Raw genomic sequence first — 25,696 nt, forward strand, 5'->3', positions numbered from 1 at the left:
TTGGAGGCAGGTTTAAGCCAAAATTCAATAAATAATATAGGCATTTGCATCATTAAAGTATCCTTTCATGAATTAAATTGAAATATAAACTGAAATTGTTAATGATATGAAACCTAATTTGTGTACCATAAATTGCCCGTAGGCATGACTGTGAGTGCGAATGGTTGTCTGTTTGTCTGTGCCCTGCGGTTGGCTGGCAACCAGTTCAGGGTGTACCCCGCCTCCTGCCCGATGACAGCTGGGATAGGCTCCAGCACGCCCGCGACCCGCGTGAGGAGAAGCGGCTCAGAAAATGGATGGATGGATATCATATAATTGTTACACTTAACCTTTTAAATAATTATTTTTTTCAGAGCCTCTTGAAGAATGACATGATTATGAATTTAATATAATTTTGAAATGTCGATAATGAAATTTATATAATGGCATTATGTCATCGCAAATGAATGAAATAGCTTTGTTGAGGGTTGTTTGTCCTGAAATTAAATGTAAAGGCAAGGCACCAAATTGAATGAATCAACATATGAATTCATGAATTCCATCATCCATTTATCAATTACATTGTGAAATGTCATATTTAATCATGTGAGACGTGAGAAACTAAAGCTTCCGGTTGTGCCCATTGTTTTGAACTTATGGAGTGACCAAAAAACATGAACATTAATTCAATTCAACTGAACATGTTTAATAATTATTTATTTCAGGGGCTTCTTTAAACATTGAATTTTGTATATATATACACACACATAAATACATAAATATATATATATATATATATATATATATAGGTGTGAATGTATATAAATATACACACACACAGACAGTATATATTACGTTACTAGCATCGTCAAAGAGCAAATTAAACTCGCAATTCAAAGCACCACTGTACTTTTATTTTATTTCCCATTGAAAAATTGCAGACTGCGTTTGACGTTACACAGTATTAATATTAATGATACCATATTTAGTGTAAAAAGCAATTTAAATACATTTGCAGCAATTGCATGCTCACGTTTTACATGCGGGCGGGGTGAGGGCTAAACAGTATTTTGCTTTATTGAGCTGTCACCATCAATCAGTCTCTATAAATACCTGACATGCCAAGCATTTCACGTCACAACCATTAATTACCGCTTCATGCTTGTCATTCCTCCCTGTGTTTTATGACTTATCTAATACCGCAAGGTGCAGAAAAAGTCATTGACGCCTGTCACATAAAACACACAAACATAAGACGCACAGGCCGACTCCCACTGAAACTGCTTGTTTAATTCACCTCTTCAACATTATTTACACCACAAAATGCTTGATGACAGTTTCTACATGAAAAAACACACGCACACACACAAAATATTCATAGAAAAGAAATGATATGTCTCGATATTTCTAAAGAGTTTTGTGTTCATAACCTTGTTGCCGCTCATAATCGAGATGTGCTTATAAGGCAGGACTGGTCCGCTAATGATGCAACAAAGCAAAGCCCAATGTGCTTACATTCTAGCTTGAAGGCTTGAAAATGGGATTTTGTTTGTCCATATTTGTTTTGTTCAAAAGGCGTCACTGGCTATTAAGGATAGGCATACTAATCGATTCATTGATCATTAAGAATTGAGTAGATTAATGGTGTCTTCAAGCAACTGAAGACAAAATGAGATGCTGCTCACTGAGTCTCAACTAGTTTGCCGTCTAAAGAAGCACAACATGACATCAGCGACGCGAGGTGGAGCAACGTACAGTATATCCCCGTTATGGCGCAACTCCTGCACACTTCAACGCAAACAGAAGTTCGGAACATTCAGAGATTTTCTTATTTATTAAGAAAAAAAACTTTCATTCTTAGTTTTCGCTACATTCAATCAAATAAATTCAGCAAAACTTCTAAACCTTTTACTGAGGTCACAAGAAGGCACTCTCAGTTACTGCCGTATTGTTTTTTTTTATATATACAGATATTTACTGCAATTATGACTTTACTACTGCGTTCATTGAAATGTTCCTCATAATATATAAAGAAAATGTACTCAAATTGGCCCATCCCTTGTTATTGTTTTTAATCAAGGCATTTTAAAACACAGCTTTGACCAGGCGTTCTGCAGTCCTCCAATTCGTACGTAGTAATTATTTAATGTGCGATATCACAGATGATTGCGGCCAGACTTTTAGTAACAGCCTCTGTCATGTACAGTATTGCAGCCGTGTGGCGTTTTTTTTTTTTTTTTTTTTTTTTTTTAATTCCAAAGAATAACCGTAAAGCAGCAAGCAAGGTTTAAAGGGAACACAGCAAATGTAAGGCAACAGAAAAAAAAAACAAACAAAAAAAAACACATTCAGATGTTAGCAGTTTGCGCTACACTACATACTAAATCATTTTCGATGCAGACCCTCATAGTTAGGCAATTTTCCACAATAACAATCACGAAAGATAACACGCGCTATTCAAAGACAATCAGTCGGAGGCACCTCACTATACAACATGGACAGGATTTAAATACAAAAAAAAAAAAAAAAAAAAAAAAAAAAAAAAAAAAATGGGGATTCTGTTAGAAAAAGACAGCTGGCTTAAATGGAATAAAGAGGCACACCTTGCTGAGTAATAGGTAGTAGAGACTGTAAAATGCACTCACAGGCCACAACATGAGGTACACCTACACCTGCATGTGCTAAAGCATTTTTATTTTATTTTTTTTCAAAGTGTGTCGGCCAGACTCTCGACCAAACGCTTGTGAGCAAGGGCCACATTCGATTTTATTTAATGGACAGAGGGGCAGTCATTTGTAAATAAGGTAAAAAGTCAAACGTGTACATACATTTTAAAATTCAATAATTCACATTTTTTATTTTAGTTTAATTCATTTAATGACAATTAATTAACCGTTATTTAATGAGTGTGGGGAAAAAATAATTTACTATTTTTACTACTAAATCAATTAACCCATTATTAAATGAGATAAATATTTTTTATTCATTTTTTTAAATAACCCAATAAACATTAGAGCTACTGTTACAGTATGTCCACTTGGACCGGGGAGTTAAAAATAAATTTGAAAATGACACACAACATATATCTGTACAAAATAGACCTACTACAAATCATCTTATTTTAACAAGAACTGCAAAGCATAGGTCAAATTTCAAGTCAGGGAATTTTCAACCATATCACAGTGGATTCTGACATCAGCAACATTATCATATATCACTTCCAGTGGTTAATGTATTACACCACCACCCAATATAAGGTTCATGCCACAGCTGCCGTAAATCAACAGCGTTGGCAATTACAAAAATGTTTCTGTAATGGTTAATACACCAAGATGTAGACTCTTGAACTGAAACAATAAAATCGAATTATTGTTATATATACAATTTCAAATGCACTGTTTTACCAAAAACAAAACAAAACAAAACAGTAAAGTATATGATTATATCTTGAATAAGATGTCAAATTGTAGTTATTTACTTGCTTTCCTGAAGAGAAAATGGATGTTAGGTGTTGGATGTTATACACAGACTCAAATTCGGGTTAAAAAAAAAAAAAAAGGTGAATTGGCTTTGAAATTAATCATTACTGCTCAAACAGGGAAAATGTTGCGATTAAATCATTCAATCAAAAGAGCGTAAAAGAGAATGGTGATGTTTCTCAAGCTGCTGTGCCTCCTCTGACGTGTCTACTGTACCTACTGGACGTACTGTATTTTACAGTACCGGTAAATGTGCAGGTGCGCCTCTGTAGTTGTGGCTGGTGAGTGCGTACGAGAGTGCTTCAAGCCCAAACATTAAAGTCAGCGTCTCATTAAAGAGTGGACGGTCAGGAGACATTCAGTGTGTCTACACACGGGACAAGCCAGGTTGGGACAGTGAAAGGCACGCTAGAAAAACTAGACTGACGCACATCAACGTACAAAAACTCACAGTGACACTTGGCCTAAGCTACTAAAACGCCATTTGGACTTTTTTAATACATCTTAAAACACACCCAAATGAGCAAAAGTACTGGGACACAAGACTTACGAAATGGGAGTGTTGCACTTATGATAGCGTATACTCTTTTGGGTGGGAATATTGTTCATTAGTCCACAATCGTTCTAGTTCATTCCAAAGGTGTTTGGTGGGGTTGAGGTCTGGGTGCTCTCACACTCTTCCCCACCAAACCCAACCAATCATGCCATTAAGGAGGGGAAAAGTAGGCTTCGCCAAAATGTTCCAAATCCAAAATATCTTGTTTAGATCACAAATCAGTCCTGATACTTTTGCTCATTGTAGCAGGGCTACCCTGCTTAACACATCCTTTTTTTGTAATACATTTTTTCAGGATTGTTTCCATGTTCAATTATTATTTCATTGAGTGAATATAGTGGCTGGTTTAAAATATATAAACCCTGTCAACATACAATAATAGAATTGACATTAAAAAAAAGATATCAGTCACAGTGTGTTTTTGTTTGGTTTTTTTTTCAATTCCTATAAATGGATGGGTGGCGTGTCTCAATAAAATTATAAAAAGTTTTTCGGTCATGAAGACATAAGTTTGGACATACAAATGTCTGGCCTCTTGTTGTTGCAAATCAAGTTGCTTTGTTGCTTTACCCACATACTGCACTAATGAATACACACACACACAAAACACACACACATACATACATACTAAGCCCCACATGGGGGCCTCACAGTAATGCAGCTCCACAGTGGAGAAAGCCTCCAGCGAGCGTGCCACTTTGCTTGACTGTGGTTGGTCCGGGTCGAGTCACGTGATCACCTCCGCTCTACGAGGAATTCAGTAGGTTGCTAAGGACTGCAAAAAAAAAAAAAGACCAAATAAAAAATTCAATACTGTACTGCTAATATATGCTTTGAGGGCGTGTGTGTGTGTGTGTGCGCGTGTGTATGTGTGTGTGTGTGGCCATTTGTCGTACCTTGAGGATCTGACTGAGCCTCGCCTGCGTCTGCTTTGCGCGCAGCCTCCGGATCTTCTTCTAAAAAAAATAGCCAAGGCATTAAAAGTATCTTTCACAGTTAGCCAATCAGATCTTTTGACATTAGGACACCTCACTCCCACATGAAATAAAATCTTTGCAGTACCTGCAATTATCTCGGTTCATATAATTCACGTGAACGTAACATTACATATCGTCGCTGTTGCTGTTCAAGACTCCTTTGCCTGTCGCAGTTTCAGTCATTCATCTTTTTTGTTTACATGATGTGAGACAACTGGCAAATCGTGTTACCGTACAGTCTGAGGTTGACTGTAAATAAAAAGGGCGCTGAATTGACTGTATTTTGACAATGTTTGTGTCTGTATTGATGGTGATAACACAATTTTCCAGCCGACTGCGGGAAAATGTCTTTTGTTTCGCATCATGCTTGCATGTGTGTTTCTTTGGATGACAAATTCTTTGACCAGCTCGCTGAAATATATGGCACATTATGTATATGATGGTGGTTGTAGCATATAGAGAACTGTCTCTAATATTTAGCTCCACTTGTATAATCAGTACCAATCAAAACAGAATCTTACCTTTGCAAAGGCAGAATTTTTATTACAGCTCTTGGATTGGAAGCCATTATTTTGTGCAGGTGTACCTAATGTTGAGGCCCCTACGTGTATGTGTGCTAATTGTGTGATAAATAGCATAATTATATGATCCTATGATCCTGGCACATATGACTTACTGTAATTTCTCGTGTATAATGCGCATTTTTTCACCCAAAAAAATTGTCAATAGTGCGCATTATACTTGGGTATAGGGGCAAATGGAAAAAACTTTCACATTTTATAAATGTATGCTGCCATCTAGTGGTTACGAAAAAGCTGTACACTTTCATTCCAAAATGCCACCACCACCTAGTGGTTATAAAAAAAGTGTAGCCTACACTTTCATTCCAATATGACAGTGGCACGTATGACTGCATATATGTACAGTTGTGCTTATAAGTTTACATACCCTAGCAGAATTTGTGAAATCTATATATATTTTTTAAATATGACTGATGACTGAACAACACCCATCATTAATTCCTTTATGGTTATGGTTTTTTTTTTAATGATAATGCTTTTCTGAAATGCTTGACCGTTTAATTTGAATCCCATTAAAATAGAATTTAATGTATTTCGCCTGGTCCTTCATGTTTTCTTTCAAGAACTGTACCCATCTTACAAATTCTGCCTGGGTAATCAAACATATGAGCATATGAGCTGTGTGTTTTCTCATTTACTAAATAAAAGTAGACCTGTGAATTTCAAAATAAGAGGAAGTAAATTAAAAAAAGGATTACGTGTTCAAATAAAGTGCTTAAGTTCAGAATAATTCTTTGAAAAAACAATACAGCTAATACTTCATGTTTTGATCATATGGGTAGAAGCAAAATCATGCATTGTAAAAATGCATTATACATGGGTGGAAGGGTTTTCCAGAATTTGAGGTCAACTTTGGGGGGGTGTATTATACATGGGTGCGCATTGTACACGAGAAAATACGGTATTTTGTCACAGTGCAGTTTGTAAAAGTCTCGGTAAAGAGACGACAATGTCCGTACCATGTACATTTTTGAAACAGAGTTTCTTCTTCTGGTAGGTAAAATATGCAGTGACTGCTCCCACAACGGCCACAGCCACACCACATAAGATCGCCGCCAAGGAGCCCGAACCGGATTCTAAAAGGCAAAAAACAAATACATTCAAAAACAATTCTTGCTGCCTCCGCTGTGTCTGTGGGAGTATGTGGTCATTCATCCAGAAGTAAACAGAATCCTAAAAAGATTTGAATATTTTAAAAATGTAAATACAATCTGCAGGATATGGTAAAATTGGCAATATTACCAACACATTTTTACATATTCAAATCTTTAAGTGTTTTGTTTGGTATGTACATAACCTCAATAACTTATGATTTGCTAATGATTTTGCTCAATTTATAAAATTAAAAAGGTACCTATGTAATGTACTGTTTCCACCACTTGTAAGAAATGTGTTTTTTTTTCCAATATGTTTTCATTTCTGAACAGACGCATAAGCCAACATAAAAATGCATTTTTGATTCAGTTCAGGAAATTAAAACTCATCCATTTTCCGTAGCGCTTCTCCTCACTCGGGTCACGGTCGTGCTGGAGCCTATCCCAGCCGACTCTGGGCAAGAGGCGGGGTACACCCTCAACTGCTCGTGAAATTAAAATGTGTCTGTAAGTCCCTTTATAAAGCATAAGCGAGTTGTAATACTTAATGCTAAAATAATGCTATGAATTTTTTGTTTTGTTTATTAAATTAAAACAGACCTGTATAATGCATCAACACAAATATGTTTAATTTATAAAATAAATATATAAAATGAAATATATTTTTTTTAAGTAATACAGTATAATGTATATATATTGTGTAATATAATATATATAATGGAATATCTTTGACATCCAACAGTGTCTGCTTTGTATGGCCAACACCAAACAGATTATAGTAGTTTATTACAAGTAAAGTTAATGTGTTAGAATTCCACGTATCACTGGTTAAAAATCTCAAACAAAATCTATACTGTGTTTGTTAGCTTAGTCACTGATGGCGTAGCGGTACACTCGCCTGACTTTGGTGCAGGCAGCGTGGGTTCAGTTCCCACTCAGTGACGGTGTGAATGTGAGTGCGAATGGTCGTCCGTGTCTATATGTGCCCTGCGACTGACTGGCGACCAGTTCAGGGTGTAGTCCGCCTTTTGCCCGAAGTCAGCTGGGATAGGCTCCAGCGTCCCGCGACACTAACCAGGATAAGCGGTGTTGAAAATGGATGGATGGATGTTTGTTAGCTTGTGAGAGACAGATGCATGTACTTATTTTCGCAGTTTTGCATCCCAGTCACCTCTCGTACAGTATGTTGTAATTCATTCATTCATCTTCCGTTCCGAATCCATAAAAACATTGACAGTGGCAACGTAACTCAGTCCACAGCTGCGACCTGGTTCCCATGACAACGCTGATGCGAATAGTGTTCATGCCAAGTCGAAGCATACATCTAAACCTTGCAGAGTCCATGAAACACATGCACACACTGCCTGTTTCAATATTAAATCTGCATAATTTGTCTTATTGTGTCAAATAAATGGTGTTAGTTGCCACGTGGCTATAATGACAGGATGTTGTGCCTCCAAAGTAACAAAATGACGGCAAGGAAGGATGTCGGGGTAGAACGGGGGGAAGTGAGGGAATGGAACAAAGGATTAAAAGAAGTTCATTTCAAACAGTTTGACATGATGAGTCAGAAAAGAAATTAACTGTGAGTGATACTGTGACTGTAGTTTTCAGTAGGCGTTACTCATGTTGTGGAATACTCATATCGCAAACTTTGTACAAAACCTTTACCACATGGCTGAAAAGTAGCACACATGTGTATTATAAATAAGAACAGCAACGATTTGAAATAAACTGCAGTTAGGTACGTGACAACAGCAAGAATGACAACAAAGTATGAATGGAAAGAAATGTTCAGATGAGGGGTGAGGCCGAATTTAAAAAAAAAATTGAATTTGAGGCTTCATGAGCAATCATATTTGAATAAAATACAAATATTTAACACAATAAGGTATGATTTTTTTATTTAAATACATTCTGGCAGACAAACCTTTATAGGGGTTGCTGGTATATGATGAAGTTCCGTTGCTATGGCGGCGGTGTAACCCGAATTTGTCGGAACGTACCGTAGTTTATCACTAACCTATGCTAACGCGGTAGCAAACTCAAAATCACTCGAAACATTTGTATGAAAAACACTTCTAAGATAAAGATAATCTTAAAATTAAAAACAAATTAGGAAAATTGAGAAAAACGCTAAGTATAGCAATGACTGAGCGCGCCTTCTTGTGCCGTGTGACAGCACAACCAGCATCACTTTCGAGACTGACCCAATTTCTTTTTTTTAGCCAGTTACTGAGTCAAACTAACCTTGCTCGTAGCAGAACGGTTTACGCTAGCTCATGTGTCTGTGCTTGCTGCAACATGCTTTCCATGAAAGGGAAAGCATAGGCGGCGGCACGGTGGATGACCGGTTAGCACATCTGCTACAAAGTTCTGAAGATGCGGGTTCAAATGCGGCCTTATCTATGTGGAAATTGCACATTCTCCCCGTGTCTGCGTGGGTTTTCTCCATGTACTCTGGTATCCTCCCACATCCCAAAAACATGCACGGTAGGTTGATCGAAGACTCGAAATTGTCCGTAGGTGTGAATTTGAGTGCGAATGGTTGTTTGTTTATATGTGCCTTGCGATTGGCTGGCGACCAGTTCAGGGTGTGCCCCGCCTCTTGCCCAGAGTTGGCTGGGATAGGCACCAGCATGCCCGCGACCTTAGTGAGAGGGTAAGCGGTGTGGAAATTTGATGGATGAATGGAAAGCGTAGGCTTGAAGTTCTTCAGTGATAACCGAAACTCTGTGTTGCGCAATTTGCACACAATTTGACCTTCCTGTGGAAAAACAGCTTGCTGATTCACCTCATCATTTCAATTCTTGATTAAAATCAGTAATTTGAATGATGTTTTTGTTGACTACTATTGTCAAACGCACAATTGGGATAGTGCTTGGCACTGTTGTCATGCAATAAAAAAATAAGAAAATGCTGGTGCTGTCGGTCGAACAGGAACTTCAAAGGGGATTGGTTATATTCACACGCACACAAGCACGCACGCACATACAAAAGGAGAGAACTCACCTTCAGCATCAGCGTCTGATGGAAAAAATGAAAAGAGATGTCAACTTGTTTATTACACTTGTCTGACAGTTTGTGATGTTGAAATGTTGAAACATTGCCTGTGGGCAATAAAGGCTTTATGATGGTTAGTGACAAAAGATAACTGATTTGAGATGATTTTGTCTATACAGTGGCTAGGCTTACAGCTTTATAATTCGTTCCATGACCACACTTGTAACTTAAAACACATGTATCTAAAGTCATCTTTCCCCATTGAAATGAACGGAAATGCCATTAATTTGTTCCAGAGCCCAAAATTACTTTTATTATTTTACTTATTTTGTTATAAGAAAGATAGCACTCCACAGTATTATACTTCATGAAAACATACAGTACTGTAATGGAGTAATTAAACAGAATGTAAACAATTAAACAGTTTGTATATCATTTCAATTCAATGGGCATTGTGCTGCTCCTTCCTTTGCCACCAGGGGGCAGTATAATACATAGACATACTACACGTAGATTTGATGATGAAACAGAAGACTGTCGCAACTAAGCTCCAATACTATTTTTCTTTTTCGCAGAGGATAAAGAATATATGCCTGCGAGTATTGTTGTATGTGCTCGCTGCATGTGTTGCTACTGTATGTGGTCAAATACAAGTCCTTTACAGGTTTATAATTACCGCAGCACGAACGCTAGTTCCGTTAGCAAGTCTGCACATGACGCATTGTGTGCTAGCATTAAGCAAGCGGACTTTTGTAAGTGGTTTGGTTAAATACACCATGTGTAATTCTCTTTGTTGGATGTCTACTTTTAAAATAAACTTAGCGGTAGACCACTTGAAACGAGCACTGCTCTGATGGGGGTCTGCTTACCTTCTCCTGTGGCTTCAGAAGCATGTGCTACGGAAAAGGGGGGGTGAAAAAAATTAAAGGAGGCTGAAGGCTAAACATTCAAGAGCTTGTTATGGCCTTGTGTATACATGTGTCGTCATGACTGCCTTAATACCTGCTTCAACTTGTCCCACAAAGCCACTAATGACAGAGTACGCGGGAGGAGCGCCTTTCACTCGATTATAATGATTAAACTGACCTGGATGACTCAGCTTTCAGGTGGCGAATAAAAGGGTTTTAAGGGGGAAAAACAAACAAACACCTTCTCACATTATTGACAAAATGGAAAGTAAAAGTACTGCGTGGGAAGCATTACAATGATTCATTAAATGACAGTGTAATGCCCCTATGCACTTTTGACTATAACTTTCGGGTTTATGTTTGCTTTATGAACAAAATGCTCTGGATTCATTTTGTGATGAACTGACTTGACGTGGACCTTAAAAAAAAAAACCTAGAAGTCATACAACTTTAAAAGCGACAGCCACAAATATTTCCACATACAGTCTCTTGCTTTGTGAGAATCTTAAGGATGAGCGTAAACGTGTGATGATAGAACTGTAGTTTAAACTTGAAAAGCGACTATGATTGTAATTTCCACTTTTTCTTCACAGATGCTTATGGGTGTGAGAATGTCAAGATTTCAGGCGACTTACCCACTGATCCGCCACTATTGCTGCGCCCTGAATGGGCCGGCATGTCCTGTGCGTCGCCTTGTGACAGAGCATCTTCCAAGTTAAAGCCTCCATCTAACAAAACACACATTCACGCATACTGGTGAGTGAAAGGCAAAATTAATGTCTGCAGGTCACTTTTCATCCATCTCCGCCCAAGTGGGATATTGTCCAGATGTCCCCCCACAACTCAGACAACATGACGGCGTCTCTTCCCACCGTCACCATGGTAACCCCACCCGTCCATCATCATGTCATTCCCCTCACGGCTATAAGTAAATGCCTCGCAGGGCTGTGCTCAATAACAGGCCCGTAACAATAGCAGCAAAGGGCGTTGACCGTGATTGTGTGAACTGGTGATGACATGATTTTAAGGATATTATCTGACAGCAGCAACACATTATAACCTCGCTCAGTGCTCTTTTGGGAAAAGCCTGAAAGATTTATACAGCCTGTCCAGTGTTGGGGAGGGCAGGTCAAGGTAGAAGTTAGTATATAATTTAGGGTTTGTGATCACTCAGTTTCGGTTTCACACAGTGAATCTCAGTCTCGGATGGAAAAACAACTTTCTTTCGGGACGAGTGTTAAGATGGATACTCTCAATCTCATGAGTAATACAGCATAAAACGTGCCTACATTCGCACAACAACTGGAGGTTGAGAAAATGTTGTAGTTTTACAGTTGCGATGTCTGCTCTGTGTGAGTCATGATAAAACCATGACACATGGTGGTATCGCTCATAGTTAAAGTAATTACACCCAACTAATAAGAGGGCAAAATGGGGTGTGTATTTGAGTGGATGACTCACACAGCTAAAGATGTCTGGTAAAAATGATGCCTTTAAAAGGGAAAGTTTGCAGTTTCAAAAAACCAAAAACACTTTTAGTCATATTTATTCAAACTGACAATAGTATACGAGTACAATGATATGTGAAAAACAAAACAAAAATCTGCCCTCTCTGGCCCGACCTTGTGCCTCTAATCAGAGACGGAAGGCGTGGCTGACGAGGTGTCAATCATTTCTCTCCACTTGCACTGACCTGTTACCTTGGGTTTCAGGAGCTTTGCTGAAACTATGGCCGAATATCCACCCAAGAAAATAAAAAATAAAAATGCAAATAAGCGTGAACATAGGCAGAGGTGAAACTTCGAGGATTTAGAAGCGATGCGGAATTCGCAACATTTCTGCTTGACAGGTAGGTTTAGTGCCTCTTTTTGATTTTGAAATAATTGTACATTCGCAAAAAATAAAAATTCAAACCGATACCATACAGGTGCTCTAGTAACACTCCATAACGAATAAGTCATGGAGCAGCCGTGGCTCACGTTGACTTGTTGACACTTTAAAAGTTGCCCAAAAACTTGTACAAATCTTGTGGAGACCCAGTCAAAATAAGATTAAAATTGATAACAAAAATAATGGAAGCACAGCCAGTACAGTTTTCTGATGGCAAAAGTATTGACCTTGACCTTTCCATTATTTTCCATTATTTTCTATTGGAGAAAATGGATCATTATAAATTATGTACTGTACAAATAGAAGGTCAAGCCGCATCAGGGCTGCGTTGGACCTTTAAGGTTCAACCGTATTTTTATTCATGACTGACAAAAGGGAGGACATACAGTCAGGTAGGAATTTACAAAGTGCAGTGCTAATATTTAACAGATGAATAAAGGCTTGGAATTAGAAAAGGCAGTTATTCAAATGTGGGCAGAGGAGAAAAACCAAAGACAAATGAAGGTTGACACCTCCACTGTGATTGAAAGTCGCACGGAGGTTATTTGGAAGGTTTCTTGCTTACAACATAACCGCTCTGAATTCAAGGTAAATTAACCGCAACCCACCCATTTCACAACCTGTCAAGGTAATTTGTGTTGAAAAGAAAACCTCCCCAAATCATGTTTCATATCAATGTGCTGAGAAAACAGCGAGTTGCCATGAGAACTGGACACGCGTCAAAAGAATGATTACATCACATTTTTGACTTATTCCATAGATATTTATGGGGTCACGTTACAGTATGACACACTGGGAAAATGCTGCAGTTATTCAGAAAGAACAGCTCACACACAATTAAGACAAAAGTTGATTTTTCATGACTTTTAAGTTATGCTATTATAGTTTGTGGGCGCACGGTGATTTAACGGTTAGCGCGTCTGCCTCACAGTTCTGAGGTTGTGGTTTCAATATCTGGGCTGCGGTTTACCTGTGTGGAGTTCGCATGTTCTCTCCGTGCTTGCGTTGGCTTTCGCCGGGTACGTCAACTTCTTCCCACATTTCAAAAACACGCGTGTTAGGTTCATTGAAGACTCTGAGGTGGGTGGGAACTGGGAACAGCTGTTTGTCTATGTGTGCCCTGCGACTGATTGGCAACCAGTCTGGGGTGTACCCCGCCTCTCGCCCTAAGTCATCTGGGATGGGCTCCAGCAAGCACTGAAGACAATGACTGGATGGATATTGAATTTAGCCATAATTTCCAAGTCATTACAATCAGTGGGATGTGACTCATTATATTCTAATGAGTTGTTTGTGTCATTCTATAAATTAACATTTATTTAAAAACTTTATCGATACTGTTTGGTTGTTTGTTCGCTCCACTCAGCATTTATTGGCCTAGATTTGTTCAAATGCATTTTTAGACCAATGTTCAACAGATACATAGGAACAATAAAAATGATATAAATTACTACACATGGTAATGGCAATAAAAATAAAAATAAAATTATTATTACATTTCTGCAATATTTCCCTGACTCTCCATTGATTAGGTTACGTCAAGTGTACCAAGCCCAATTCCAGGCTCATTTGTGTATAGACAGCAGCACTTCCTCCTTTCAGCTTTACAGATGCCATGTCTGCTGTACAGTTAGCGCATCATAGTAAAAAGTAATTAGAGCCACCTTGTGGCAGCACTGGTTGTTTTTAAAAAGAAAGTGTCTATTTAAGGTGAGCCACTTATTCATTCAAGTAGACAATAAATTGAGGTATAGCCTCCGTTAGAGTGGAGGCCACTCTTACGGGATGGAAAACGCCATTTGTTAAGACAGTGGAGAGAGGCCTCCGCCAACCAACGACAGTCATTTGGTCGAAATCACCCACGCTAGTATTCACAGATAGTAATACCTTCAAGCAATTCCACTTTCTACTTATTTACAGTATGTTGCTAGCTTTTGTACAAAGGTCTCCTGAATACAAAATGCTACTGTACATAGCACATGTGAATGTGTATTATTCATTATTATTATACACCCTCACCTGAAGGGTCCTGGGCCTTGATTTCTGTGCCGACGTCCACCTCCACGTGAGCTGACTCATCATGTGGCACAGCTGTGTCTGCTCCTGCTGTGCCTTCATCTTCAGATCCATGCTGTGAAAATGTTTTATTTAGCACAGGGGACTCTTAGAGGGGTGTTGAATACCGCTTGCAATTTGCATTCAATGACATCAGCAGATTGAAGAAAGATATTTTCCATAGACTCAAGGATTTTTTTTGAAGTTTGTTTCCCGGAAAACCTCTGAGACACTAACTGACCTCTTTGTGGACATGAGAAGCATCAGTGCTGGCAGAAGGTTGTTCGTCGACGTCGGGAATGTCTTGCGCAGATTCTGGATCTTCTAGACCATCTGAAGGATCTGAAAGAACAGATGGCAAGCAGGAGATGTTTAATTAGCCTCGGTTGATAAGAATGACAATGATTGTTACTTTGACAGCTGGTTAGGGAGAAACTCAAATGATCTCATTTAAGCATGTACTTGAGCAAATGACATTTCAACAATTGTACTGTTGAGGGTCTTGGGGAACAGCAGACTACACGCTGGACTGGTTGCAAGTCAATCACAGACAACCATTCACACCAACACGAAGTCATGTTAAATGTAAACATTCCTGATTACCTTGGGTTGAGGGCTCTGGTTCCGACTCAGGAGCCTCTGATTCTGCTTCTCCTGCTGCAGTAGCCTCTGGTTCTGGTTCAGCTGCTGGTTCTTCTGCAGCCTCTGGTTCTTCTGCAGCTACTGGTTCTGGTTCAGCTGTTGGTTCTTCTTCAGCCTCTGGTTCTGCTTCAGCTTCTGGTTCTTCTGCAGCTACTGGTTCTGATTCAGCTGCTGGTTCTTCTGCAGCTACTGGTTCTGGTTCAGCTGCTGGTTCTTCTGCAGCTTCTGGTTCTGGTTCAGCTGCTGGTTCTTCTGCAGCTTCTGATTCTGGTTCAGCTGCTGGGTTTGCTGCAGCCTCCGGTTTTGCTGCTGGTTCTTCTGCCGCCTCTGGTTCTGGTTCGGCCGCTGGATCTAGTGCAGGCTCTGGCTCTGGTTCTCCTGCAGCCTCTGTTTCTTCTTCTGCTGCAGCCTCTTGCTCTGGGTCAGCTGCCACGTCGTCTTCTCCTTCTGGAGCTGCCTCTGCTTCTCCTTCGGATTCTCCCTCTGCGGGATCCTCCGCTTCTGCCTCTGACGGAGCCTCTGGTTCTACTTCCCCCTCAGCTGGCGTCACTTCTTCATGGGCTCCAGCTTCAGTTGACTCGGGTTCACTTCCTGGTAGCATTTCCTGTATTAAATGGAGAAGCAAAGTCTCATAATTTAACTTTCAGGTAGGGCGACCAGATATCCTTAGATCATTGTTTTTAAACTAACAAAAATCCCTTCACATCTAATGTATCCTTCCACTGCGCCATCTTCCACGGGCCGGCTGACTGTCTAATCCAAATAATTCCAATCAACTTTGAGCTGGCAGATAAATTCATAAAGCTAATATTAGGCAATCAAACTATACTGTACTCTGTGAACCAAATGCTTTTGACAGCCACAAAAGGGAGGGTAATAATATATTGTAACATACAAACACTTGTAATAATGTGACATTTTTAGGGGTGCTGAAGATGAAATGTAGCGGTATTCAGTTTACCAAACACATGAGTGACAATTACTAATGTGTCTGGTTAGTCGGGTGCAATAAACCAACATGTCCTCACCTCTGCTGCAGCTTCGGCCTCCATTTCTGAGTGCATTTCAAATTCGGGCAGCAAGGTTGAATGGACTGTCGCATCATCTGTTGGGGGCACGTCATCTATAAAGAGGCAGTTAAAGGAATAAGACCGAGAAATAATAAACAAAGGGCACACATTTAGTGAAGAGCTCATTTAAAAATACATAAAGACCAGGCAAACATCAAACCAAAAACAGAAGAATGACCAACACTCATTTCTTTTGCTGCCTTGAATGAGGATACAGTCGTACAATTTCAAATTCAATGATTGCGAAAAGTAGCCTGCTGAAGTCAGACAGTCTTGAACCACAAACCACCATCATACATGATGTCAGGCGAGACGTGCTTTTTCTTTGTCTGTTTTTTTTATGGCCAATTTTTGACATAAGAATAACGTGAGACGACGTTATTACAAGTCAGCAAAGATCCTTTGGATATTACATAATACTATATGTTTCCTTTAATATACTGTTTTATTGTTTTACATTTCTGCATTAACAGCAGTTAATGCAGCAGTTGTTTCTACAATTGTACGACAGTTAGGAATTTTCAATTGTTATTTGGAACATCCATTGTAAAGTAATTACTTAATTGTGTTTAACATTAGCAGTTCCACCATGTGTATTTGAGAAGTCCACAAAGAAACAAAACAAGTCTCCTTGCGGTTTGTATAACTGTTGCATTTGTTTTCCATCTGTTATTTCTAACTTTTGCCTGAAAGGTAAAAACTGGTTTACCGCATATTCCAAAATGCATAACCTCACTGACAAACACACGCACACACACACACACACACACACACACACACACACAGCCCCACCCTGTACTAATGTGTTCCTGCTGCAGCCACAATGGGATGACATCAATCACATCCAACCTGCCTCAACACACAAAATAAAAAGCCTGCATCCACGCTGGCATTGCGAGTGTGCACTAATGAGAAAATAAGAAGAGTTCGCCTTTGTTGGGCGCACGTGTGTGCGTCTTTGAGACGGCGCTGTGACATTCCCCTGATGCATGCGAGGAGCTGAGACAGCAAAGCCAGCAGGCTGACGGGCGGGAGCGCTGGGAGCGGCAGACGTTTCTGAAAACCGAGGAAGCGACACCGTCAAGAGGCGACATTGCTGCTGGGAAAGGTTGACTTAGAAAAAAAGGGAAAGTGTTCTGAAAATGGAAGCACGGCGAACACGTGGTTAGCACGTCTGCCTCACAGTTCTGAGGTTCAGGGTTTGAATCTCAGCTGTGGAGGCTTCCTCCCATTTTATAAAAAACATGCATGTTAGGTTAATTAAAGACTCAATTTGAATGTGAGTGGTTGTACAAGCAAGCGCTATATCAAATGGATAGATGTACTAACTATAATGACTAAAGTGTCATTAATGTCTTTGACGCAGAAAATGATTCTTCATCTTGGATTCATTATATATGCAAGTTTCATAACAGAACATCTATGTTTGCCAAATGTATCATTTGAAGCCCGAAGGACAGCGCGTCGCACCGTAAATCCTCCGAATGAGACAACCTGGCACGCTCCACGCACAAACACACCTTCAAGGATCAAACACCCCCCCCCCCCCCCAAAAAAAAAGGAATGCACAAACAAACCAACTTAACGTGCACAAACACATCTCGGCTGTGCACGCATGTGTGAAAACAAAACAAAACACATAAACAGCAGACAAGCACACTCACATGCATGCTGAGTAAATGTGATAAGAGCGACGTTGTTGTTGTTTTTTTCCGAAGCTCGCGGCACAGTGCCGAGTCTAATGTAAACACAAGCGCTGCATCATTTATTTGAAGAGTCATTAGGCGGCAGATGTGCACGAGCTTGTAACGGAACTTTACCAGAACCGGCTCAGCAGACAAAATCTTGGTCTTTAGACCAGGTGAAGCAGCAAGTGGCTCGCGCCCAATGTTATTCTCGGACACTGCGTTCAGAATAACGGTGAACGGCTGTGTGTTTTTCGTAACGAGGCTGCTTATGTTTAGTGACAGCAGCTGCCATGATAGCCTATGAACGAGAAAGACAACTGCCATAAGGTGCCTTTGAGACATCGCCGTTTCACCCCCAAGAAGATCTTACATTTTCCATTGAACTTTATATTTATTGCATTAAGTAGCTTTTCTGCTGTTAGAAATGCATATGAGTTAAGCTCCCACATTTTCAAAATAAATTAACTGCAAGCAGACACAGCAAACTATTGTATGTGAGCTTGCTGACAGGGTGGACAATGGCAGGGTGGAGATTTTGGGCTAAAGTTGGCATTTCATGAGCACATGGTGGACCTTCATCAAGCAACATGCTTCAGTTACTGTTTAACAAACATATTTAGAATTTCTGATTATTATTTTTTAATCAATTGATACTTCACTATGACAGAGTGGACATGTTAAGCTTGACAACATACAACACACATAATATGATGAAAATTATCAAATAGAAGTAAAATATTTACCCTGCAACTATCCACTGTTTCAGCCTCGAGTGGAGGAATACAAAATGCTGCTCGTAATGTCACTGAAAACATTAGGAGGTTTCTAAAACACCACAATGACAGGGTGGCCAGCAATTTCAGGGACACACATGAAATGTTCAATATGATCATAAAAACTGAATATACATGATCAAAATCACACGTTTTTATCAAATACAAAATGTAAATACTACATTTCCATGACGCCTGAATGATTCTGATGAAGACACCAAAGACACTTATAGTGATATGGACTCAACTCTTGGTGTGTCCCACTGTAAACTATAGTGAAACCGCCAAAAAAAAAAAGGTTATGCATTTCAGAAACCAACCCAAATTCTTTGAGAATATATGCATTAAATCTGGAAGGATTAGCCGATTATGCTTTGCTTTTTTTGGTTTGTTTGTTTTAGCCTTTTTGGTGACACTTACTTCAAAAGAAGGCACATCCTCAACAAAGAGTTTTAAGAAAACATGTCGTCGCCTGTTAGCGAAGGTAGAGTGTTCTATTGCTTCGTTTTATATTACATTGGTGCTTTTTTTGTCTCGCTTGTCTGATATTAAACATTAAAAAAGATATGCATCTGAGAATGTTTTTATTTTTTTTTAGATCTTCTTACACTTGTATGAATGTTAAGAATGGTAAAATGTTACTTAAGAGAAAACTGTCTGTACAAATAAAGGATATACTTACTGAGCTGACTAATTCAATTGTCATTATGTGTTATGGGGAAATTGTTTGTTTATTTGAACGAATCTGAATTAACTCCACTGTTTTGTTTAACATGAATGCAATTACATATAATGAGATCCAGTTATGAGCATGATGACAGGATTGATGGTGTGACAATCCCTCGTAAAATGAAATAAACCAAAACAATCTGGTTATAGCGTCACTTGATGGAACATTGTGTTCCCATTTATCACTTCCTTTGCTGACTACCCTTCTCTCCCTCTAAAAAAAAAAAGGGGGGGTGCATTAACACCCCTACCCCCCTCTCAACGGTGCCAACATACAGGACTTGCCTTAAAGGGAAGGTTGTTTTCTAAGTATGTGTCACATTTCCCCCTTCCCTTTAAGGGTGATTGTGTTTTGAATCTGTAGTGTTGCCACTGCTTCCTTTTTTCTTTCCTTTTGTCTCTCGCACCTTCGTTGTTTCCCTCGCCACCGCTTTCCCTGGAGGCTTCTGACTCATCTGCATCTCCGCGTGGTCGCATGCGATCCTCTGAGCCCAAACGGCATGGTAGTGCCAAGGCAAAGCGAACAAACCCCGCACGTTAACTCTCGACTCGGAGCAGCGAGGTGATGAGTCACAGTTAATGAACAGGATTTTTGTAATACGTACAGCAAAAATATGAAAATGTTAACTCTGCATTTCGATGGTATTCTGGCTTGTATCCAGCACGTCAAGGAACAACGATCTACAAAGTATACGACATACACAAACGTGTTATAGATTTATAGAACTTAATCGAATTTAATGTTTAGCGCCGTACTTGCATTTTTCTTTTTTTTTGGTCCATTTCACATATCGTTAGCCTAATAGCATAATTGGCCAAGTCATTTTGAACTTACTGTCGTAATATCAATTTCAAAAATCCCAATGTGCTTGCTAAAAATTGTGTTGTTTCTTTTCATCAATAGAGATTTCTCAGTCATCCAGGTTAAGCTCATCCGCAAATGTTGAATCGAGGTAACTTTGTTGTGTATTTTCTTGTTTTAGGCAGTTATGCTTTTAGGCTAACAATATGTAAACTACTTCCTGGTTCCCTGAGGATGATATTATAAGGGGTACGTTCGGAAAGTCACTCGTTCTCTATATGTTCAAAAACTGAAAAGCGTTGTTGGAGTGTGCCGTTTGCGCTCCCGCCACTCTGACTGAGGAGAAAGAGCGGCCAGAGCGCCCGGCAGGATGAGATGTTTCCATGCAGAACTGAAACATCCAATATGGCGGACACACTGCCGTATCCCTGCCAATGGCCAACGAGCTCGTATGTGAATTCATAGAAAATGGAGCGCACTCTGCCTCTCTGAACACTGCACACAGAGCGCAGTGAGAGTGTCAGATAGAATTTCCGAATGTACCCAAGATGAGAGGACCTCACCATTTTTGGTTTTGGAGTGGGGATCCGGGCGCTGTCTTCATTATGACTCAAGAGAAAATAAATTCCTCTGTGGTGAAAACAACCACTGCACTGTTCATGTTTTGTTCGCTGTCCACTTGTTGGCTAGCAAGCTACTTCTTAGTTCCCAAAGAATTATGTAAGACGGCAGGACCATGCTTTTTTTTTTTTATTCTGTAGCAGAAAAGGGTGGTGTCACCATTATGGCTTAAATGAAAATTCTAGCTAACTGAAAAGAATTTTGGACAGTATATATCTCCCCCCCTTTATGTTAGCAACAGGTTACTTCCTGGTTTACAAAAAAAAGATAAGCTCGTAGGATCTTATTATTTTGGACTCTAGTGTGGGGCCACAATTCTACTTAGCCTCAAATGGCGAAAAAAAAAACAAAAAAAAACATATGTCTTGGGATTTGCTGTGTTTGGGATTTGTTTGTGTGGTTCATATGTTGGCAGGCGCTTTCCTGGTTCGCTGAGCATAACAGAGGACAATACCGTACCTTTTTTTTTTTAATTTACAAATGCGGAAATATTCCATTACGATGACCAAAACAGCCAATCAGTCCCTTTAACAAAAGTGGGGGGGGGAAAATTTATCTGGTCTTTGTCCGTCATCCATATGTTAGCTAGCATGCTACTTCCTGGTTCACTGAGGATGAGGCTAGACGGCAGGACTATATTGTTTCGTATTCTAGAGTGGCTTGGCAATGACCAAAAAAAAAAACCAAACAAACAAACAAAAATCACATTGCTATATGAGCCAGTTTATGTAAAACTAAGCAGGCAATATGTTTGCAATATGGAGAGACTCTTTTACAGACATCCTGCATATTTATGGGTTGCATTTCATAGGTACAACGCTGTGCCAAGGCGAAAGCAGAAAACCTCACAAAGCCTTAGAATCAGGCAAGACTTCTGCATGCACCAGCATCACCCTAAGAAATCTTTCCACCAGTCTCACGTTTCACACACTTCACAGCTCTTCGATGCAGGCACCGCTATTGTGATAACCCAAATATTGAACATTTCCCCCTAGCGCCACATGATGAGCTCGTGCAGTGCTATTTTCCTATACTGTGGAACCTTTTCGTTCAAACCTTTCCCATAGGAAATAATGGAAATAGAAAATCATCCCAAAGTCAAACTGTCGCCATCTCAACTTCAATACTACCACCAATGCTTAAAAGACAAAAACAAATGTCTCGGTAAGTCACCTCACATAAGGAACGTATTGACTGAGCAGCCAGGACAGAGATGTGTGTACCACTTTCATCGCAGCGTACCATTTTTTGGTTAAATGATTATTACCTTTATCATACGTCTGTGGTGGCTTTTTTTTTTTTTTTTAATCTTTATTGGAACTCTCAATTGAAACTTACTGTCCAACTAAACATAAAACAAGGGGAATTACGTGTATTAAAAATAACCTCAAACATGCTTTAAAGCCCACAAGCTTGATGCTAACACATAATGGCAAATGCTCAATACAGATTACCAAATACCATCTATGTGACGGTCTTATAACAGTTCAAGCAACGGATATTTGAATACAACCGGTGCCGCAACAAATGTGGATGACTAATATTATGTATATACACCATTGTGTACTATTATATCAGTGCCAACTTTCTTGACATCTCAACTGGAAATGATGTGTGTACTTGAACCAGAAACCAAAACACTTTGCTCTCAGTAACTGCACACCTCAATATGTGTGTTAATTTGTGCGCATGTGGGTGGTCAGGTGGTAAGACCACAGGCGTTGCGTCAGGTATAAAGCTCTAGCGTGCGTTTGTGGGACGCAAAGTGCAATTTCCCCCAAGTACACGGTCACCAGAGGGCAATTGAATGTGTAAAACACAAACACACACACACCTGGTACAATAATACAAGCCTTCATCTAGGGGTGGTGAACCTTCCATTTCACTTTTTAGACACGCAAGACTACATTTTTTGTACATTGTCAACACTCGAGCGTACATAACACACATATACATGTTGAGGACCCTGAGGGGAGGGGAAGTGAAGTTGTGGGGTGTTTTCTCCAGCTGGATGTCTGCTCTGATTACAGAGACACTCCCAACGCATACGTCACTTTTATAACTTTACATAACGGTTCTAGCTAATGCATACAAGCAGACGCTTCTCGTTTCAGTGTCAACACACATCGAAGGGTAAGAAAATGATGGGATGGAAGAGGTAGACACAAAAGAGTGCAGCCGTGTGGGTGTGTGCGTGTGTGTCTGGTGGTTTGTCGGTTAAAGCCGAAGGGAAGCGGTAGAACCACATTGGCCAACATCTCATCCATCCAAACCCACCAACGTACAGGATCGCTATCACTTTCACTGACCATTTCATTAGGCACACATGCATAATCTAAATAAAAAAAAACAACGAGGCTACCCTTCACTTGAGGGTGACGGGGGTACAGGAGGGGAGATGCAGAAGCTGGAGAAGAAAAAAAAAAAACTATTGTTTTTGAATGTGCTAGGCTAACTTGATGGAAATTTGGATGGTTTGTATACAAACAGTTGGGCCTCTGGAGTGTCTCCCGAGCCAGCAAGTGTGAAATCAAACAACCAAGCAAATCTTTTATCTGTCCATTTATGAAAACGTATCTCCTTGAGCGAGCACTTTGTTTCAATTGAGCAAATTTACTGAATACCACCCCCACACAGGGATTCTTCGTCCACGACTTGGAAGATAGGCAGGGCAAAGTGTTAGCACTTTAAAGTCATAGATTCTATCCTACAAAGAAAATCTGAGTACTTTTGTCATGGAGATGTCATTAAAACATGTGGAAACTGTTTTATATTGTGATAGCAAAATGGCATGTCTCCATTAAAAGGAAGTATTGTTTTTTTAGTTCCAACTGTACATCTAGAAAATTAGCTTGATAACAAGTGCTGATGTTAAAAGGATTTACATATTGTAAATATTGAAATGCAGAAGAAAAAAAAAAAAAAAAGACATTTCTTAAAGGCATTTAAAATCTTAAAATTAGATCATTTTTGCAGGGTAAATTCTAAGTTTGTGTTTAAACATGGAAATACAGTTGGGTTGACTGTAATATAGAATTTTGCAATTTTTTACAAGAATATTCATCTTACCATATGAAACAACTCTTCGTACAAGGCATTGCCATTATATGGATACACCACTTTACAATACATGCCACAAACAAGCAAGTCAATACCATTCTGACAGTGTCAAACTGTGTATATCATACTTGTAAAGGCTGAATTGATTGACACATATCTCATATTGGACCTCATTACATCGTATGGGTGTGTATTTCAAAGAAGTGGAACACAGTAATAAGTGAATCCCGCGCAAAAAGCATCTCTGAGGAGAAAAGTCAGAATTTGGTGATAACGTTCGGCTCAGCATTTGCACCCACTATATTAACAGTTTTGCTTATATTTGCGAATACGTCACTTTCTCGAAATAGTTTTGATCCTCGGATTACAGTGGCTCCAATTCCTTCATTGTAATTGGGATTTTTCCAAAAAAACCTCTTCGAGATTAAAGCCACCAATCGCAAACCCGTTTTAGATCAAATCCATTGGGGTGGCAACATTGCAGTAGAATAAAAAATTATGCTGTTGTCCAAATACCGATGGACATAAGTGCAATTACGTAAACGACAGCGGGGCCACCACAGACCCTTGATGCTTCCCATTTATTAACCATTATTAATAGAGCACACACACGCGCCCGCAGTCGGACTGGCATGCATGGACGCGCGCGCGCGCACTGCAATGAGCATTGAAGCTGTCACAGAGAAATGATTAGATAGATAATTGATTGGGGAAAAAAACACACACACAAAAAAAATCATAATCACCTTGCGTGTTAGCACGTCCAGCAAACAAACCTCCCAAGAGCAGCAGAATCCACAGGTACATCGTTGGAACACGGCGTCCAGCGGTTCGAATGGACCGGGGTACGTTGGACAATGAAGGTGCAAAGGTTAGTAGGGTGTGCGTGCGTGTGCGTGTGCGTGCGCGCGTCCGTGCTGGTAGTCGTCTCCAAGGTGCCGCGATGTGCTTCTTCCTCGCCTTTCTCCTTCTTTTGTCTCGATTGGAAGAGAGAAGGTTCTGGGCTTTATTGGGCTGGGCGGAGCTAGTTTTGCCTCCCAAAATCAGACACACCGGGGGAAGTCAGAGAAGGCACCAGCCTGTTTTTTTCTTTTTTTTTATTTAAAAAAAAAAATCATTTATTTATTTTTAAATTAAAGTCCCCTGGTCGTTTTGGCCATTCCCTCGGGTTACGACAGAGTTCGGTTCCTACGGCGCGATCGGTAACTCCAATTTTTACGTAAATCGAAACGCGCCGTTATGTAGCAATAACCTACGCTAACGCAGCTGTAGTCAAGTCTGAATCACGTAGAATCTAAAGAACGCGTCCAGGTCATAAATAAACGTAAACAAATAAATACATAAAATAAAGCAACAGTAAGTATAGTGGTAACAGGTAACTGAGCATTGGACGTTGAAGCAAAGGAGTATTAGGGCTACACCAGAAATAAAAATTATACTGCGAGTATAATAAACTAGTAAATAGTAAGAATCTTCCAAGATTTTTGTATTAACCGTTTTTACCATTTTGTTAGTTTTTTTTAATTAACATTGTTTTTCATAATAGTCACTATGGAGAAAAGTCACACGTGAATTAAAATACTTTTAAAGTGCTCAAATAGCTGGCACACAATGTGGTGGATTTCAATCAAACAATCTCACAGCTGCACAACTGAAACCCAATTTAACCATCAACGGTTATTTCCCAAAACATGATCTTACCTGAGTGATTGTTAGTATAAATATTATTCTGAATACAACACGTAGAACTTTTCTTTTAACAAAAATGTTTATTATAAGCGTTTTTATC

At 39.6% G+C, this 25,696-nt stretch overlaps 1 protein-coding gene across 2 annotated transcripts; it reads right to left on the reverse strand.

The window, feature by feature from the left end:
- Positions 1-2,203: 2,203 nt before the first annotated feature.
- On the reverse strand, positions 2,204-24,904 carry si:ch211-39i22.1 (retinitis pigmentosa 1-like 1 protein). Of its 2 annotated transcripts, XM_061691598.1 has the most exons (11): positions 24,654-24,904; positions 16,193-16,287; positions 15,126-15,768; positions 14,764-14,864; positions 14,487-14,598; positions 11,213-11,305; positions 10,539-10,565; positions 9,679-9,693; positions 6,532-6,648; positions 4,911-4,970; positions 2,204-4,789 (listed from the first exon to the last, which is right to left on the reverse strand). In XM_061691598.1, exons 1-11 carry the CDS (start codon positions 24,712-24,714, stop codon positions 4,761-4,763), a joined length of 1,353 nt encoding a protein of 450 aa, XP_061547582.1. In that variant the 5' UTR covers positions 24,715-24,904; the 3' UTR covers positions 2,204-4,760. The 2 variants fall into 2 exon arrangements, with proteins under 2 accessions (XP_061547582.1, XP_061547583.1); XM_061691599.1 differs by lacking the exon at positions 10,539-10,565.
- Positions 24,905-25,696: the final 792 nt, after the last annotated feature.

This window comes from Phycodurus eques, chromosome 12, assembly GCF_024500275.1.
Source record: "Phycodurus eques isolate BA_2022a chromosome 12, UOR_Pequ_1.1, whole genome shotgun sequence".
Classification (NCBI taxonomy): domain Eukaryota; kingdom Metazoa; phylum Chordata; class Actinopteri; order Syngnathiformes; family Syngnathidae; genus Phycodurus; species Phycodurus eques.

Bases quoted from the DNA above. Each gene is read 5' to 3' on its own strand.
- si:ch211-39i22.1 (XM_061691598.1), bottom strand. From the start codon at position 24,714: ATGTACCTGTGGATTCTGCTGCTCTTGGGAGGTTTGTTTGCTGGACGT. The intron at 11,306-14,486 runs GTGAGGGTGTAT...GTGTTTTGTTAG, and splicing joins CAAGGCCCAGGACCCTTCAG to ATGGAGGCTTTAACTTGGAA. The intron at 4,971-6,531 runs GTACGGACATTG...TATTTTTTTTAG, and splicing joins CTGTTTCAAAAATGTACATG to AAGAAGATCCGGAGGCTGCG.